This window comes from Sceloporus undulatus, chromosome 3, assembly GCF_019175285.1.
Source record: "Sceloporus undulatus isolate JIND9_A2432 ecotype Alabama chromosome 3, SceUnd_v1.1, whole genome shotgun sequence".
Lineage (NCBI taxonomy): Eukaryota > Metazoa > Chordata > Lepidosauria > Squamata > Phrynosomatidae > Sceloporus > Sceloporus undulatus.
Window position 1 is genome coordinate 83,873,364 of NC_056524.1, and position 17,922 is coordinate 83,891,285.

The 17,922-nt window shown below is 42.5% G+C and overlaps 1 protein-coding gene across 5 annotated transcripts in view; it reads right to left on the bottom strand.

Moving 5' to 3' along the window:
• PDK3 (pyruvate dehydrogenase kinase 3) overlaps positions 1–17,308 on the bottom strand; it is a 91,312-nt gene extending 74,004 nt beyond the window's left edge. For 4 of the 5 annotated variants that reach the window (XM_042460748.1, XM_042460746.1, XM_042460745.1 and 1 more), the window contains exon 1: positions 16,798–17,308. In XM_042460748.1, the coding sequence (XP_042316682.1) occupies positions 16,798–16,903 (106 nt within the window). In that variant the 5' untranslated portion in view covers positions 16,904–17,308. The remainder of the gene's footprint in view (positions 1–16,797) is intronic. The other variant, XM_042460749.1, reaches the window with a different exon arrangement.
• Between the last annotated feature and the right edge of the window lie 614 nt (positions 17,309–17,922).

Genomic DNA, 17,922 nt, shown 5'->3' on the forward strand with positions numbered 1-17,922 from the left:
ATCATATCAATCAACAGTAAACCAGTTTCTTGATGGGTACACAAGTGGATTCTGGACTTCAACAAACCACAAATACAATAATTATGAATTAGTATTTATCAAGTCTCTTTCTCACACAGCATGATCACATACTTTACACACAGTGCAAATCATACACATGGGCAACAGTTGTATCCATTATACATTTAATTCCCCAAGAAAATCTGGTTCTCTAACTCATCACTTCATACTTTAGGTATGTCAGATTCTATAAACTTTTGCAACTTGAAGATTGGTGTACAATAAATGGTGTAATATGGAGAATATACCTTGGGTTACTGAATATCTGCTACTATGTAAATGCCAGTGAATTTAACAGAAGATATCTTAAAAACAGGAAAGCAACTGAATGATAGACAAAGGATATGATGAAAAAACTGACATCAGAATCAATTTGAGCATTTAAATTTTGTTCTTAGCAAATTTTTATACAGTGCATATGTACAAATGTATGTAGTAAGCAGGCAGGCATCTCTTTTTAGAAGAAATCAGGAACATGCCACTGTGGAAGTACATATTTCCTGCTCATGTTCTTTTTTACCACATTTACTAAAGGAAAGATGGGAGAAAATCAAATCCTTAGCCTTTAGTTAATGATGGGCTTAAGAAAACGTTGATCACATCTCATTCCTAGGCTGGAACTTTTGGAATAACCCAACCATGTTGGAATTTTTTAAACCAAAATTTGTACTGCTTCTAGTACATGAAAATTATCTTTGATCATTCAGCCTCTTCCAGATCTATGATGTTAAATTCTGTAACAATGTTTGTGCATATCTGAGAAACCTCCACATTTTTTCTGTTCACTAGCACAGAGGTCAGTCATCAGGTGGAAAGAAATGGAGAAAAATATTTTTGCTCATAGCTGCATGTTTACTGCATGGCAAAATGATGATATCTCCCTACAAATAATTTCTCCCACAAAGAATTCATTCATTTGAAGTGTATTCAGGGATTATACCCCATTAAACAAGGAAGTCAGGAAAGTCACGTAAACAGAACAATCCAAATTGTCATTTCATGCTCATAGCCATTTACATTTTATATAAAACAAAAGGCCTATAATGCAGTTGATTTATGAGAACTGATTTTTCTTCATTAATGCATCTAATCCAAAACTTTCCATTACAGAAAGATATGCATAAGCAGTGGTTCTCAACATAAATGTGCTCTTTTCCACCTCTGTGAATGACATGTCTGCTTTTTTAATCTTGAAGAAAAATCATACAAAAAGAGCGATAGCTACCTGAGCTATTTAAAAACACTACAAATCCTTTGTATTTCTTAAATTACTCTATGTTTGTTAACTTGCATGGCTATTACAACTTATAATCAGTAATAAGAAACAAGGCTATGAGTACAGTTATCAGTAGTGTACAGGATTATTTCTGTACTCAGTCATTGAATTACAACACTTGTCAAGGACCAGGAAGACGAACCTGTCAGAGAAGTAACATGTTCATTCTCTCTGCTCTAAAGTAATGTGAAACTATACAAAGAACAAGCCAAGAGAATTCTATGGACAGAATTTAGCCGCTTCTATTGGACCCAGGAAAATTTTCATTAGACAATATATGGACATTATAATCATACCTACTACACTTTATTTTATATTTTAATGCTACTCCCAGTTAAATAGCAAAGATTGAGCAAAACACCTACTGGTTCCATAACTACAGGCTAAAATGAAGCACACTGCTTCTTAGCTTGCCCTTACTGCCTCTAAGTAGGGTTGCCATATGGAGGACCTCCGAACCAGGACAAATGTGGACAAGGTTTGAAAATGTAGGACTTTTTTTTTTATTTCCTGCCTAGGAAATTAAAAAAAAGGCCTACATTTGCAAACCCTGTCTCCTCCTCCTCCTCCCGGCTTCGAGGACGCCTAGGCCGGCTCCCAAGCCGGGAGAGGAACGGGGGCCGCTTGGAATCACGGCGATTGCCGCGGGTGCCAAGCAGCCTCCCATCCTCCCGGCCTGGGAGGAAGCCTAGGCCGGCTCCCAGGCCGGGAAGGGCGCGGGGGAAGCTTGGCATCGCGGCGATTGCCGCAGTGCCGGGCTTCCTCCCCCTCCTCCCGGCCTGGAGGAGGAAGCCTAGGCCGCTCCAAGGCCGGGAGGGCGGGGGAAGCTTGGCTCGCGGGTGAGCCGCGGTGCCAGGTTCCTCCCCCTCCTCCCGGCCTGAGAGGGAGCCCCTAGGCCGGCTCTCAGGCTGGGAAGGGCGGGGGGAAGCTTGGCATCGCGGCGTGCCTCGGTGCCAGGCTTCCTCCCCCTCCTCCTGGCCTGAGGGAGGGCCTAGGCCGGCTCCAAGGCCGGGAAGGGCGGGGGGAAGCTTGGCATCGCGGTGATTGCCGCGGTGCCAGGCTTCCTCCACTCCTCCCAGCCTGAGAGGGAGCCCCTAGGCCGGCTCTCAGGCCGGGAAGGGCGGGGGAAGCTTGGCATCGCGGCGATTGCCTCGATGCCAGGCTTCCTCCCCCTCCTCCCGGCCTGAGAGAGGGAGCCCCTAGGCCGGCTCTCAGGCGGGAAGGGCGGGGGGGGAAGCTTGGCATTGCGCGATGTCTCGCGCAGGCTTCCTCCCCCTCCTCCCGGCCTGAGAGGGAGCCCCTAGGCCGCTCTCAGGCCGGGGGGAAGGGCGGGGGAAGCTTGGCATCGCGGCGATCGCCGCGGTGCCAGGCTCCCCCCCCTCCTCCCGGCCTGAGAGGAAGCCCCTAGCCGGTCTCAGGCCGGGAAGGGGGGAGGGGAGTTTGGCATCGCGGCGATCACCGCGTGCCAGGCTTCCTCCCCCTCCTCCCGGCCTGAGGGGACCCTAGGCCGGCTCTCAGGCCGGGAAGGGCGGGGGGAAGCTTGGCATCGCGGCGATTGCCTCGGTGCAGGCTTCCCTCCCTCTCCGGCCTGAGAGGGAGGCTAGGCCGGCTCCCAGGCCGGGAAAGAGGCGGAGGCTGTTCCTCATCGCGGCGATCGCGCAGTGGGAGCGGCCTCCTCCTCCTCCTGGCCTGAGGAGAAGCCTCGGCCAGCTCCCAGGCCGGGAAGGAGGCGGGGGCCGCCCCTCATCGCGGCGATGGCCGCGGTGGGAAGCGCCTCCTCCTCCTCCCTGGCTTGCGGAGGCCTTGGAGGCCCCCGCGGCCGGAGCTCCGACCGCGGAGCGCCTCAAAGGCCTCGCTGGGGCCGGGAGGGAGCGTCTCGCGGCTGGAGCTCAATCACGGAGAGCCTTCCCAGGCCTCAGCAAGGCCTTGGGCCGCCGCGGGGCGCCCGGTGGGCGGGGCCGTCCCGGTTTGGGCGCCAAACCAGACGGGACCGAGACGGCACCGCCCAAACCGGGATTGGCAACCCTATGTGTAAGCTAATAAATCCCTGCAAAGGCTACTGAAATCTCAGTAGTAATTTAAAAGCATGTTACTCACTGGCAGAAAATACAAGAAAACTATTCAGTGCAGTTTGCAGACAGAAACTACTCTCTTGGATGTAGAACTATCTATTAAACTGAAATACATTTAGGTATTTTAATTTTTTTGTTGTAAGCCACTCTGAACTCCCTGGGTAAAAAAGTAGCACTTACATTTAAATATAAATATGCTTCTTGTTCTATGTGTATACTGATCCTGAGGATAATTATCCAGTGGATAAAGACCACCTTGTGTGTGTATGTGCCTTCAAGTCACCTGTTGATTTATGTTGACCCCACAAATTTCATAGGGTTTTCTTAAGCAAGAAATATTCAAGAGATGGTTTTGCCTGTTCCTTCCTCTGAAATTTAGCTTACAGCACCTGGTATTTATTGGCTTTCTCTCATTCATGTGCTCACCAGGGCTGACCCTGCTTAGCTTCCAAGATCAGACAGGATCTGTTATTCAGACCAATATAAGGACCAATTTATATACCACTTTTGAAACTATAGTTTGGTTGTGAAAATTGCATGCACATGATAAACGGAAGGCCAGTATCATGTAGAGGTTTTAATGTTGGACTAGGACTCTGGGAGACCAGGGTTTGAATCCCGGCTTAGCCATAGAAATCTACTGGGTGGCCTTGGGCAAGTCACATTCTCTCAACTTCAGAGGAAGGCAATGGCAAACCCTCTCTAAAGAAATCTTGCCAAGAAAACCCCATGAGAAGTTCTCCTTAGAGTTGCCATGTCAGAAATTACATGAAGGCACATAACAATACAGTATAACTAATTTATCTTTAAAAATGAAGTAATTACATAACAAGTATAGATTCTATCATAAGCTATCACAAGAGTATTAATATGCACCAATTTCTATTAAATTTGCACCTTTGGATCTCCAGCTACTACTCAACAACTCTCATAGTTAGTGAGAACTAATCAAGCTGGCTGGGACTGATGGTAGTTGTCAACAAATATCAACTTAAAGCTCAAGTCTGAAAAAGTAAAGGATTTTTTGGTACGATAATGTACATTTATGTTACCAAATAATAATAGACTGACAATGTAATTCTCATATCATAGCTTAATATACATCCAAAGAACTAGCAAGGTTCAATAGCAGATAAGTCTCAATATATTTCAATGAAATATCTAGACAATAGTACAAAGCACTGTCATGTTGTTTTTCCAGGAAAGCAATAATGTACGCATTGGGGTTTAGTTAGCCAAAAGGTTGCTTATTGATTAACATAATGTAATGCTGTTGTACACACAACCAGCTCATTCAAGATGGATCTTGTTATAGATTAGTATGGGTTGTATACATAGTAAAAGGAATGAGTTTCTGGAACTATCGCACAACCACTCAGAACAGGGTGAACCTCTGGATTTGTCGCTTCAGCTGACATCTCAGATTGATGCGACGGCCAGGAGTGCCTGCTATCAGCTTCGGCTGATACGCCAACTGCGACCCTACCTGAAACAGGGGGGCCTAGAGACGGTTGTAAATTCACTGGTAACCTCTCATCTCAATTTCTGTAACTCGCTCTGCATGGTGCAACCCTTGTGCCACATTCAGAAGCTACAACCGGTCCAAAATATGGCAGCCAGTTTGGTCATAGGAAAGTCTAAATTCAACCCTATTACACCTATTTTGAAATTTCTACACTGCCTGCCTATTAGCTTCCAGGCACAGTAGAAGGTGTTGGTTATTACCTATAAAGCCCTACATGGCTTAGGTCCAGCATACTTGAGGGAACGGCTCCTCCCATACCATCCTTCCTGCACACTCAGATCCTCTGGGAAGAATCTGCTGCATCCAAAGAAAACTAGACTGGTGGCGACTTCCCAGAGGACCTTTTCAACTGCCGCTCCAAAAATTTGGAATGACCTGCCAGAGATCTGCCATATATGACATCTCTGGAGGTCTTTAAAAAGGCGATAAAAACAGATCTCTTCTGGCGGGACTTCCCAGATTGACCTCCAAAAACAAGAACTACTCACCCATCCATTTGCCCCTCCAGTTGGTCTAAATTTTGCTCTAAATTTTGTTGTAAATTTGTTGTGATTCTGTATAACTTGTTGTAATGGAACTGTTACTGTAGATCATATGTTTATTCTTATATTCTAGGAGAGGGAGATTAGGGAATATTTTATTATTGTCTATGTAATTGTTATATTGGTTTGCTGTTACCCACCTCGATCCTCAAAAGGGAGAGGCAGAATACAAATAAATATTTTATTATTAGTATGTAAGCCGTACTTAAATAATAGCAATTCTTATGCTTCTATAAAAGATTGTGTATACTGTTGTGCAAATACAGTGTTCCCTCCACATTCACTGAGGTTAGTGGTGAAAGACCCCCAAATAAAAAAACACTAATTTTTTTTCCTGAAAGAACATCTCTAGGAATCTCCAGATCCTTCAGAGCAACTCTATGGTCAACATCTGCCAAAAGCTAATCACAGACATGTCCTAGAGGACCTACAAATGCTTAGAGAAGTGTATTCTCTTGGAACTTCTAGATTCTCCAGCACAACTCTATGGTCAACTTCTGGCAAAGTTGCTTTAGAGGATCTAGAGCAGGGGTAGGCAACCTGCGGCCCGCGGGCCGGATGTGGCCCGGCGAGACCTTGGGACTGGCCCCAGCCCGGTTCTGCCGCTGATTGCCGCCGGGGCCTTTGGGGGGGCAATTGTCTATAGAAGCCTCAGAAACATGCATTTATATTAACATTTTCTAAAAAATCAGCAAATTTTTTCGCATGTCCTCCATTTTTTTAAAAAAAAGTGTCTTCCATTTGAAAATTTTGTCCTACATTTGTCCTGGTTTATTTATATATGTAATTTTTTAAAAAAATTTATTTAATTATTTATTTTTTGGCTTCGGCCCCCCAGTTGTCTGAGGGACAGCAACCCGGCTCCCGGCTCAAAAAGATTGCCTACCCCTGATCTAGAGATTTCTAGAGATAACATATTAATCAAAACCGCAAATAATTAAATTCGCAAAAGTCAAAGCCACAAATGTGGCAGGCCAACTGTAGGTTTACATTTAGTTCCACTTTCTAATGCAATGGTGTAGCATAAATTCTGCCTGCTTGATACCCTACAGAAAATGTGATTTCTGTAGTTTCTGTCATCCCAGCCAGCATACTTTATAATAAAGCCTTTCCATAAAAAGAATATACCTTCTGAGTACAAAAGGGCACTTTTAGATCCAACCCTAAATGTAGTATTTTGGTTCTAGTTGCTATCAATAATTGCGAGTTTAAAACTGACAATTCAAAAATTAGAACAAAAATGGAAGTCACTTAAATTTATTTTCCGAGGGTGCACCGCCCATACGTGCCTCACCCCTAGCACATGACGGGGGCATCAAAATGGCAGCGCCCTATACACATGGGCGCCACCATTTTGACACGACGTACACTTAGCATTCACACGTCACACCCCCATAAGGATGTCTCGAGTGTGCCACTGGAGTACTGCAATGTCCTTATGGTGCTGCACAGAAAGAACCCGCTTTTTGTGGGTTCTTTTTTCTGCGCGAGGGAGTCGGGTAGTTTGTCCGCTGCAGCTCCCTTGAGCAGCAAAACAAGGACCACCTTTTTGGGTGGTCTGTATCCCGCCACTGACTGCAATTCTCCATTTACTTACTCCGGATCTTACTGATCAATTCTGGCATATAATTCTGGCACTTTGGAGCAGACGGATTAAGTTACATGAACAGGACTTGAAAAGGAAAAGATGCAATAGTTATTTTCATAAATATAGTGTTAATATATCTTAGTTGTTTGACTATATAGTGGATACTGATAAAAATCTGGGGCAAAAATATCAAAGACACCCTCTGCAATGAAGCATACACATAAATCATAGATGTATAAGTAAAATATTTAAGACCCATCTCACAGATGCGCTCCAAAATTACTTTGATTGATTTTCTCTAATTATTTGAGAATAATATAATTAATGGAACTAAGTAGTTTGTTGGTTAGAGTTTAAACAGATACACTGAAGGTAATTGATCAAATATCAGATTTAGGACCAAACTACAAGTGATATTGCTTTGCCCTTGACATGCATACCAAATATCAGCCTCATTGGAATCACAGTGAGAGAAGAAATTTAACTCCTTCTTCTGTAGTCCAGTCAAAAACCTGTCCTCTCAAACTACCATTTTTGTTAAGGAGAAATTCATTCTCAACATGTGCAGTTATTTCATCTAAGCTTGCAAAGTGAATTCTATGCAAAACCTATTGAAATGAATTTAGATTCCAAAGCACCAGACAGACAATTTATATAAATCCAGTTACCTATAGTGTTATCACTGCATTATCCCACCCCATGATCTTCACAGGAGTGTGTAAATGATCACCAAACAGGACACACAGCATTCTGAAATCTGTGGGGCATCATCCCATGAGACTTCTACCAATATAGAAAGAAGCATACGCTGCTGAAATCCAATGAAAAATGATTACATAACAAAGTAATTCTGACTGCCAATATATTATAAAGCTGATTTGAAAAAGAGTAAGAATAACGACATCTCTCAATTTCTCTTGAAAACAAGAAATTACAGGAAAACATGCACCTAATCTTACATGAACAGTCTCTGTTCAGTGATCCAGAAAATCCTAAGCAATTAGCCTGAGAACAAATTCTTTCACAGTCTCAAGAATGGACTGTAGCCAACTAACGGAGAAAGGATTGCCTCACAATTGTTAATCACAAATGTTACTGACACGTTTTTAAAAAGCAAATCTTAACATACATAGCAATAGCAATAACAGCTTCATTTACATACCACTTCATACCCCCTAAGCAGTCTCTAAGCAGTTTACAACTGTAAGCTAATTACCCCCAACAAGTTGGTTACTCATTTTAGCGACCTCAGAAGGATGCAAGCTGAGTTGAGCCTGAGCCCATGGCTGGTATTGAACTCGCAACCTTATGGTTTGTGAGTGAGTGGCTCCGGTACAGGCATTTAACCACTGTGCCACTAGGGATCTTATCATATATATATATTTAAACTTTCTAAGATGGTTAAGAAACAGTAATAGAAAAGTAATATTCAGCATCTTTATGAATGACTTGGATGACGGAATAGAGGCCACACTTATTGAATTTGCAGACGACACCAAATTAGGAAATGACTATAACAGATTAAAAATTGGGCCAAAACTAACAAACTGACTTTCAACAGGGAGAAATGTAGACTGCTACATTTGAGCAGTAAAAATAAAAAGTGCAGATATAGAATGAGGGACACCTGGCTTGAAGGCAGTACATGCAAAATGGATCTAGGAGTCTTAGTGGACCACAACTGAACTTGAGTCAGCAATGTGATGTGGTAGCTGGTTCTATCCTGCATCAACAGAAGTGATAGTGTCTAGATCAAATGAAGTAGCAGTACAACTCTGTACTGCATGCTCTATAAGAAGTGGCTTTGGGAGTTAGGTATGTTTAGCCTGGAGAAAAGAACGTTAAGGGGTGACATGATAGCCATGTTTGAATATTTGAAGTAATGTCATATGGAGGATGGAGCAAGCTTGTTTTCTGCTGCTCCAGATGCTAGGACATGAAGCAATAGATTCGAGATACAGAAAAAGAGATTTCACTTCAACATTAGGAAGAACTCCCAGACTGTAAGATCTGTTTGACAGTGGAATAAACTGCCTTGGAGAGTGGTGGAGTCTCCTTCTTTGGAGGTTTTTAAACAGGCTGGATGGCCATCTGTTAGAAATGCTTTGATTGTGTGTATGGAAGGGGGCTAGACTGGATGACCCCGTGCTCTTTTCCAGTTCTATAATTTTGTGATTCTTGGACTCCAGAGGATGAAAGATGGCTGCATGCAGCTCTCATACATTTCTAATACTTGTGAGCACTATTCAAGCAAGCCTCAGTGCACAAGGAGAGCCAAAAATAAGGAAAACACAAAATGGTGAAGGTGAGATAATGGATATGCTGAAGCAGCAGGAAGAATTCCAAGTTAACCATTAATGAAGCATTAATATATAAAAAAGAAGTTAATGTTCAAAAGTACAATCCAACAATGAGAAATAGCACAAAAGATTCCAAACCTTACAACTATCAAGAAAGACTAACAATTTGGCTTCAATTGAACTTTTTATACTACTACACCATCTACAATTTGATCTCCAGCTTTGTCTGTCTCATTTCTCTGCAATTCTGTTCTATATGTTAACTTGAGAACCTATGTGTTTTGCCCAGAGCAAAAGACAAATTCTGAGTTGCAGTGGGGCTTTGTGTTCTCAGAAATGGAAACTGAACCTTACTTTTTTGTCTCAATATCCATTGTTATTGGAACAATACCAGCATGTGCACCAGTGACACATTCAGATTGCAAACTTATAATTGCAGGTTTCAAGACCATAGTACCTGCCCATAGTTTCTTTCTTAGGTACTCATGCCAAATGAAGAGTTATCAAGAGTTTGAAAACTGGCATAGGTAGTCCTATTAGAGGTATTGCTGAACCATGAATGTTAGGTTTGTTTGTTTGTTTTTTAAAAAAATGCTTGTACTGTAACTACATTTCCCCCTTTGTCCTGCCATTCATGTTCTAAGAAGGGTGGACATAAAGCATCACAGCTAAGGAGACACAACTTTACAAAATGAACAGGACAGAAGTGAAACTGTAAGACTGATAAACAGGCTACAAATCAACTTCGAGCAAACTACAATTTTTTTTAGTGGAACTGAAGCAAGAAGGAACAACTGGTTATATTAGCTTTGGGTGCCTAATTCCTAGGGCTGTCTGCCTATCAGTTTGTTAAGCACTCTAACATGGGCTTGCTGGAAGCTGAGGCTAGCCAATGCAGGCCAAAGAAAAGCCCAAATCATAAAACAAGGCCTAGTCTGTATAGCAAGCTGAGTTCCTACACCAGCCCTTGTGTAAACTGTTGTATTTCAACTTACTTTGGCTAACATGGCTGGGAAGGAATTTCACCCAGCTTCCTATTTGACAGCCAAAGGCCAAGATTTTTATCTTCCCGAAGCAATCGTCTATTCTATCCTTCTTTTTCCTTGTTATCAGCACTGTTTGGTCCCAACCAACTTTACACTGGATTATCGGTCTAACTGAAGAGGCACATAGGATTTATTTCATACACATCGTGTGGGGAGAGCCCATCCAGGAGTCTCAAGTATTAGAGTTCTTGAACTAGTTCACACTCTCCTCTAGTCACTAGCATAACATTTTGCAATTACAGATTACCCATCTGCCATCATTAGCTATATCACGTCCTGGCATTCTCCCATGAGGTGGACTGAGAGTTTATCATCAAAAGACAGCGATCACATTTTTCTTAATCTCTACCCATATATAGCTAGGGACATTTTATAACTAATAAAACAGTAGGCTGTTTAAAATTCAGTTCAGGGTGGATATTGTTCTTCCTTTGACATCTCCCTCCACTTCCATGGCTGACAAAATGAAGATTATTCAGACTGAAAGTATTATTAGGAACTGTCTAGGTCCCTGAAATAGATTGATCCAGAAAACAATCATGTATATGGTAGTATCTGCAATGACAATGTTCATATACATGTTTGGACTATTCACATTTTCAAATCAAGCAGGATATCATTGCTTTAAGAAATGCTGTTTAAACTTCCAAAAACAGAAAGATCAAGACCCAAAATGTCACCAAGATATTGTACAGTAAATTATGGTAATTATTTGTATAATTTACAGGAAAACCATGACACTGATATAAATAATCTAGAATTAACATGAAGAATATTTTAAAGATGAGATTATGTTGTAATATTCACTGAAAATAATAATGACATGCAGTTATTAACGTACCCTTGTGATCCTTTTACTTATGGAAGAATATGTGACAGGTATTTAGTATTGGTATTTAGACAATCCAAATTTAAAGATAAGATTAATCTTTGTTAGAGTAAGACTACTGAAGCTTGAAGCCTTTCCAAACTGTTTTCACTACATATGCTAGTTATTGCACTCAATTTAGATAAGGAAAACTGACAACAATGTTTGACTTTCTGGTTTTCAAAGAGTCTGAAGGAACAGCCTAAGACAAAAGTGAACATTAACCCAACATTTATATTTTAGGCTGATCTATCCAATTTCCCATACACATTTATGCCAAAACGAAACTTAAAAAGTGTGTAATTTTTAAAATTTCCTATTAGTTAATTGACAGCACACATGTTAAAACACTTTAAGTGCTGTGATGCTATTCTATTGAATCCTGGGATTTGTAGTTTTACAAGGTCTTGCTAGTGCTTCACAGAACTACAAATCCCAGGATTTTGTAGCCACAGCAGTTAAACAAGTGTCGAACTATATTATTTTTGCAGTGTAGATGCACACTATATGTCTAAAAAGTGCACTGTTACAATGAAATAATTTAAACTCATGATTTCTTTACAAAATTTATTTATGGACTGGTGGGTCTTTTGCTGTAATGTAAACCTTTTCAAGGAAAGAAGTCAATCTTTCAAGAAAAAATAAATCCATATCACCCATAATTAGCCGTTTTTCATTCTTATTCAAATTAGAATCAAATCCATCCAATTATTGTTATTGTCATGCCTCCAGAGCATCTTTGATGCTCTTGAGACATATATTTAGATAAGATTATATTAGGTTTTCTATGTATTAGTTTAGAAGGGGAAATAGGGATCTACAGCTTTAAGAAAGGCAAGGATTGTGGGAAATCCCAGGGTCTCTTACTGTCTCCCTCTAGTTATTTTCAGTGTGTAGTAAGATTTCAGCCAAGTCAGACCTGGAGAGAGTATTTTCCTTTGACAAAAAGATAAGTCCACAAAGGAAGAAAGATCGTCCTCAAAGAAAGATAGAATACATCAAGAAGAGAGCAAAGTATTTAGAAAGGACTATAGTAAGAAAAAGAAGAAATCAGTTTTGTGTTATTTGTGTTTATAACCAGTAAAGCTTTTGAAACTTTAGAAATTTGTGGACAAGTCTTTTGTTCTGGCTGTGTTCCTGAGAGCCAGAGACCTTACTACACCTAAAGTCCATAGCATCGCTCTTGGGACAAAACATTAATATTAAGTAGTAATAGTAACAGTAACAGTATTAGTATCCTGCATTTATCCCAAAATTGGGATTCAAAGCAGTTTACAATTTAAAAGAACAATACAATTAAAAGTATACAAAAAGTGAACATTAAAACAGAATTGAACTATTCACAGTATCAAAGCAATTCAAACCTCCAGTTAAAATAAAACGCTATTTAAAAAAGACAAAAAGCTATTAAAAACGGTTCAGCTTAAACAGAGCACTCCCTAGCCTGTTCTTTAAAACCTTTGTTTTAAACACCTGTCAGAATAAAAAGGCTTTTGCCTGCTGACAGAAAGACAGCAAGGAGGGAGCCATTTTGGCCTAACTAGGGAGGCAGTTCCAGAGTCAAGGGGCAGCCACCAAGAAGGCCCTCTCGCATGACCCCACCAACGGTGCTTGCAATAGTGGTGGGACTGAGAGAAGGGCCTCTCCTGACAATCTCAAAGCCCCGACAGGGACATACAGTCTGCCAGGAAGCCTGAACCTGGGGCATATGGGGCTTTAGAGGACATAACCAAAGATGGAAAAAAATGAGTTGTGCATATTCTCATTGAAATATTATATTCCAAGTAGCTTCTGTTTTGTAAACAAAACTAATAGTAGAGAAGATGTTATTATTTTGAAATACTGACGTGGGGTGGGGGTTCATAAAGTGACTATCTGGAGTTATACGCAAAAGTATCTCATAGCACCTTTGAGACTGTGCAAAATAAGTCGTTACATAAGGATTTGTAGAGTTTTGTAGACCAGGTCTACAAAATGTTCACCTTAGGGGTCACCATAAAGTCGGAAATGACTTGAAGGCAACAACAACAAAAGTGTACTTTTTTCACACAGTTAGTTAGTGCTACAAGATCCCTTTGTATACTGATATACCAGACTAACACAGCTACATCTCTGAATTCTGTCTGGAGTTAAGCTATAGAGAACATCCATGAAGATCAACATCAATGAACATGCTGAGAACCGGATAACTAGACTCACACCTTTATTTTTCCAAGGTGAGACTTGCTATATCCTACTTATTCAGCCAATACAGACACACAGAAAACATTTATGATCCAGAAAATCCAGAGTAAGGCAAATTAATTTTACATGTCCTGGCCATGACTAACAACTTTTTTGGGTGAGCCTGGGAACTGTAATTCAAAAAAAAGTAATGTTCTGGAAAAGCAACAATATACAGTATTCTTGCTATTTTCATATACTAATCACCTTCTAGGAAGCAAATGCCTGTCCCAGTATGAAAGCAAATATGAGCAGCTCATGCTGTGACAGCTGCTCTTCAAAGCAAGAAAAACTTCTAAAGATCCTAAAACAAGTCTCTCCTGATTAACCCCATCAATACAACAGCCATAGTTTACAGGATAGCGGTAATAGAGGCAATGTGAAACAAGAACATTATGTTTATTTCTAAGACCCGAAACACATGAGCCAAAAGAAGAGACAGTGATTCGGTCCAAAGGACTTGATCAAAAAAGAGTCAATTTAAACCAACTCCTGGCAGCGCAAGCTAGGGACCGCAGGCAATGGGCCACTTTGGAAGTGGGTCCAGCGGTTGCCATGGTCTGTTCCTTCCTGGCTGTCTGCTTTGCCCCTATGGGACTAGCGTCCAGAATTATAGTTATATTTTTGTAGTTACAGTATCTTCTGTAAACTAAGCTCTTTAAGAAAGGCCACATCCCTGCTGTTAAGCATTTTTTATTAATAATAACAACAATAGATTACTATGTATGTCCCAGTCCTTCCTCTGCTTACAGCATATTATTTGCTTACCTGTTTACAGCAAATAAAATCCGTACTGTCCCCTGAAATGATTCCTGTTTGCTACTATAGCTTCTTTTGAAAGTATGGTACAAAAAGATACAAAATGTGCACAATCACATCACCCAAATTAACAAGAACTAAAACAAGTAACAGTACAGATTCTTTGCAGAAAATGATGAGGACCAGTAAACTTTAGTGGGCTATAGAGAAAAAACACATAAGCTTTATTAAACAGAGTGTGGTTATATTGGCTGGAATAGGACCAAAGAGAATGACAGAAAGCTTTTTGAAACTCCATAAGTATGCCAGGAGCTTATTGCAATTAAAAGAGAAACAAAATATATTAAGGAAATAACAAATCTCACTAAGGACACAAAACAGTAGTATAATTAGTATATGGAAAAGGTGCATTAATAACAAAGTCTTTGGTTTCCACACACTAAAGAACATTGTGCAAGAAAAAGGCACACACACACATCATCATCATGTGATTCACATATTGTTGCTAGAACATCTGGAAGCCACCAGGTTGGTGAAGGCACTGGTAGGTTGTGGTCCAGGATAAATTAAAGTCTAACATTGGTCACAGAAGCAGCACAACCACTGCAAAAATGTAAGATACTGTACTAACTCACAGGAATCAAGAAACTAGGAGTGACAGTAAGCAAGGCTTGCAATCCCATTGGAAAGTAGGGCTGCAGAATCAGTTTCCAAATGCCTGGAAGTGCCACCATGTCAAATCACAGTGATGGAAAGCCTGGAAACTGGAAGAAGGGTAGAGGTGGAGTGTGTTGTGTGCCTTCAAGTCGTTTCTAACTTATGGCGACCCTAAGAGGAATCTATCATAGGGTTTTCCTGGCAAGATTTGTTCAGAGGAGATTTGCCATTGCCTTCCCCTGAGGCTGAGAGCATGTGACTTGCCCAAGGTCACCCTAATGGGTTTCATTGACAAGCATGGTCTCCAGAGTCATACTCAAACACTCAAACCACACTAAAGAGAAGGAAAAGAGGTGCAAAAGCCCCTCACTTGTTCTTGTTCACTCATGATTTTGAGAACTAGAACATCATTTCTGTCTGGGGTCCACACAATGGGCTGAAGACATGTGAATGATACTGGCTGAGAAGGACAAGTACATGGACAAGAAAACCATGGTAATTTGTCCCTTCGCTGGTAGAGGCCTGAGGGTGCCCCCTCAAAAAAGCCACAGGGGCCACATGCCTCCATAGGCTGCACCTGAATGACACCTAGAAATCCAACAGGTTGACCTGGGCATGTCACACATTCTCAGTCCCAGTGGAAGGCAGTGGCAAACCTCATCAGAACAAATCTTGCCAAGAAAACCCCATCGTAGGGTCGCTGTAAGTCAGGAATGACATGAAGGCATACAACCAAAGTCTTCAAGTTGGGAAAAGACCCATTTCTTTCTACCTCTCCTATACAGTGGTACCTCGGGATACGAAATACCCAGGTTACGAAATTTTCGGGATACGAAAAAATCCCATAGGAAATCATTGTTCCGGGTTACGAATGTTTTTTCGGGATACGAAGAAAATTTTTGGTGCTTTTTTCGGCTTTTTCGCACGAAACGCGGCTTTTCCCCATTAGCGCCTATGGCAATTCGGCTTGCGAAGGCTTTTCGGGTTACGAAAGCGGCCGCGGAACGAATTAATTTCGTAACCCGAGGCACCACTGTATCTAGGCCCTTGGCTTCCCTCTCCCTCCAAATGCATCTGAGGAAGGAGACTTTAGGGCCTGAACAGACAGGCCAAAATAAAGCTGCTTCGGGTCACTTTGGAGATATGTTGTTTAAATGACACACACATTGAAAGTCAGAAACTGCACCAAAGCTGTGTTCCAGTCCTTAGGACTGGAGTGTGGCTTTGGTGTGGCTTCCGTCCTCTTAGGACACATGCATCATTTAAACAGCATACCTCCAAAGTGACCCGAAGCAGCTTTATTTTGGCCTGTCTGTTTGGGCCCTGTGAAAGCCTGCATTTATATTTCTGTGAGGGTGCGTTTGAGCTTTATGTTTGGAGGTGTCCTCCATTTTGTAGCCCTTTGCTTTTAGGACATTTTGTGGTGCCTTTGTAACCCTTTGGACCACGAAAGCCTGAGTTTATATTTCTGTGAGGGTGTGTCTGGGCTTTATGTTTTGGTCATGTCCTCCATTTTGCGGCGCCTTGTAACCCTTTGGTGTTAACTTAGTCTTAGGACATGTGGTGACCCTGGACATGACCGCCTCAGGGACTGCCTCCTGAGGAACCCAGAGAGCTCCTCGGGACTGGACTGGAGGTCCCTCGAGCCCTTAGCCCCGCCCCGTGACGTCACACGCCGTGACGGCTCACACCGCCTAGAGGGGGCGCGCGCGAGAGAGAGAGAGGGGGGGAAGCCAAATGCGCGCGAGCCCCTCTTCCTCCCATTCCTAGCCAATGAGAGAGCGAGGGGCAGAAACCAGGCGCGCGTGCTCGCTTCCGCGGGGGCGCGCGAGGGGGGTCCTTTGAGGTAGTGGAGAAAACAAAAGAGAGCGGGTGACTCACCGAAGTCCAAGAACTGCTTGATAGAGAGCGGCGAAGGGGAGAAGCGGGAGTAGTACTCTATCTGTTTGGGGACGGGGCTCTTGAGGAGGGCCCCGCATAGCCGCATGGCTGGCTGGTGGGTTTGGGTGGGTCGGTCGGTCGGTTGGTAGGTGAGGAGGGTGCGAAAGAACGAAAAAGCGTGCGGCCGGGCGCCCAGCAGCAGCAGCAACCGCCCCCTTGACGAACCGGCCGAGCAGCCCTCTGAGGCGGCGCGTGCGGAGTCTCACGCGCGCAAGGCGCCCTCAGCTGTCACAAGAAGCGGCCCCCCGCGGCATCAACACGGGCTTCCCCTGCCTCCTCGCCGCCGTTACACAAGCACACCCCGCACTGTCACATCCAAGCGCTCCCGAAGCCAGGCCTCCTGACTGGGCCCTGGTCGCCCAACATCCCCAACCACCGGGCCACCTTCTCCCTTTTCTGTTTTCCTCCTCTCTCCTCCTTCCTTCCTGAGGCTCAAGCACCGCCTTGCGATTAATAATAAGACGCCGCGCAGGCGCCGACGACGACGACCCACCGGTTGAACTTTTCCCGAGGCCTACGCTCGGGAGTCTGGTCTTCTTCACTGAGGAAACTCCATGTAGCAGCTCCTCAGATGGACCGCGCTCCTCCCTCCACACTTTTAAAAACATACACTAAAACAACATATTAAAAACCATCAACATCAACGTTAAAACGTTTTTACAGGTTTTTACGACAATATAATACCACATCAATCTTACTATAAACAAACATATCACCACAGTTTGACTTAAACATCTAAAAATAAAAGCGACTTCCCGGTCTCTGTTTCTTGAAGTATTTCTACCTATTTATATTGATTATCCATGTTCATATATATATATATATATATATTCGTACTCATCCCTCCATATTTGCAGAGTTGATATTTGCGAATTTGATTAATATGTCCTCTCTAGGAATATCTAGGTCCCCCAGGGCAACTCTGTGGTCGACTTTAACTAAAAGTTGCACTGAAAGACCTAGAGATAGATGTCATCTCAGATAAAAACATGGTGTTTTTGTTATTTGCCATTTGTCCATATTCTTGTGCCCCTAACCCTAGCAGATATCGTGGGGCAAGTGTGT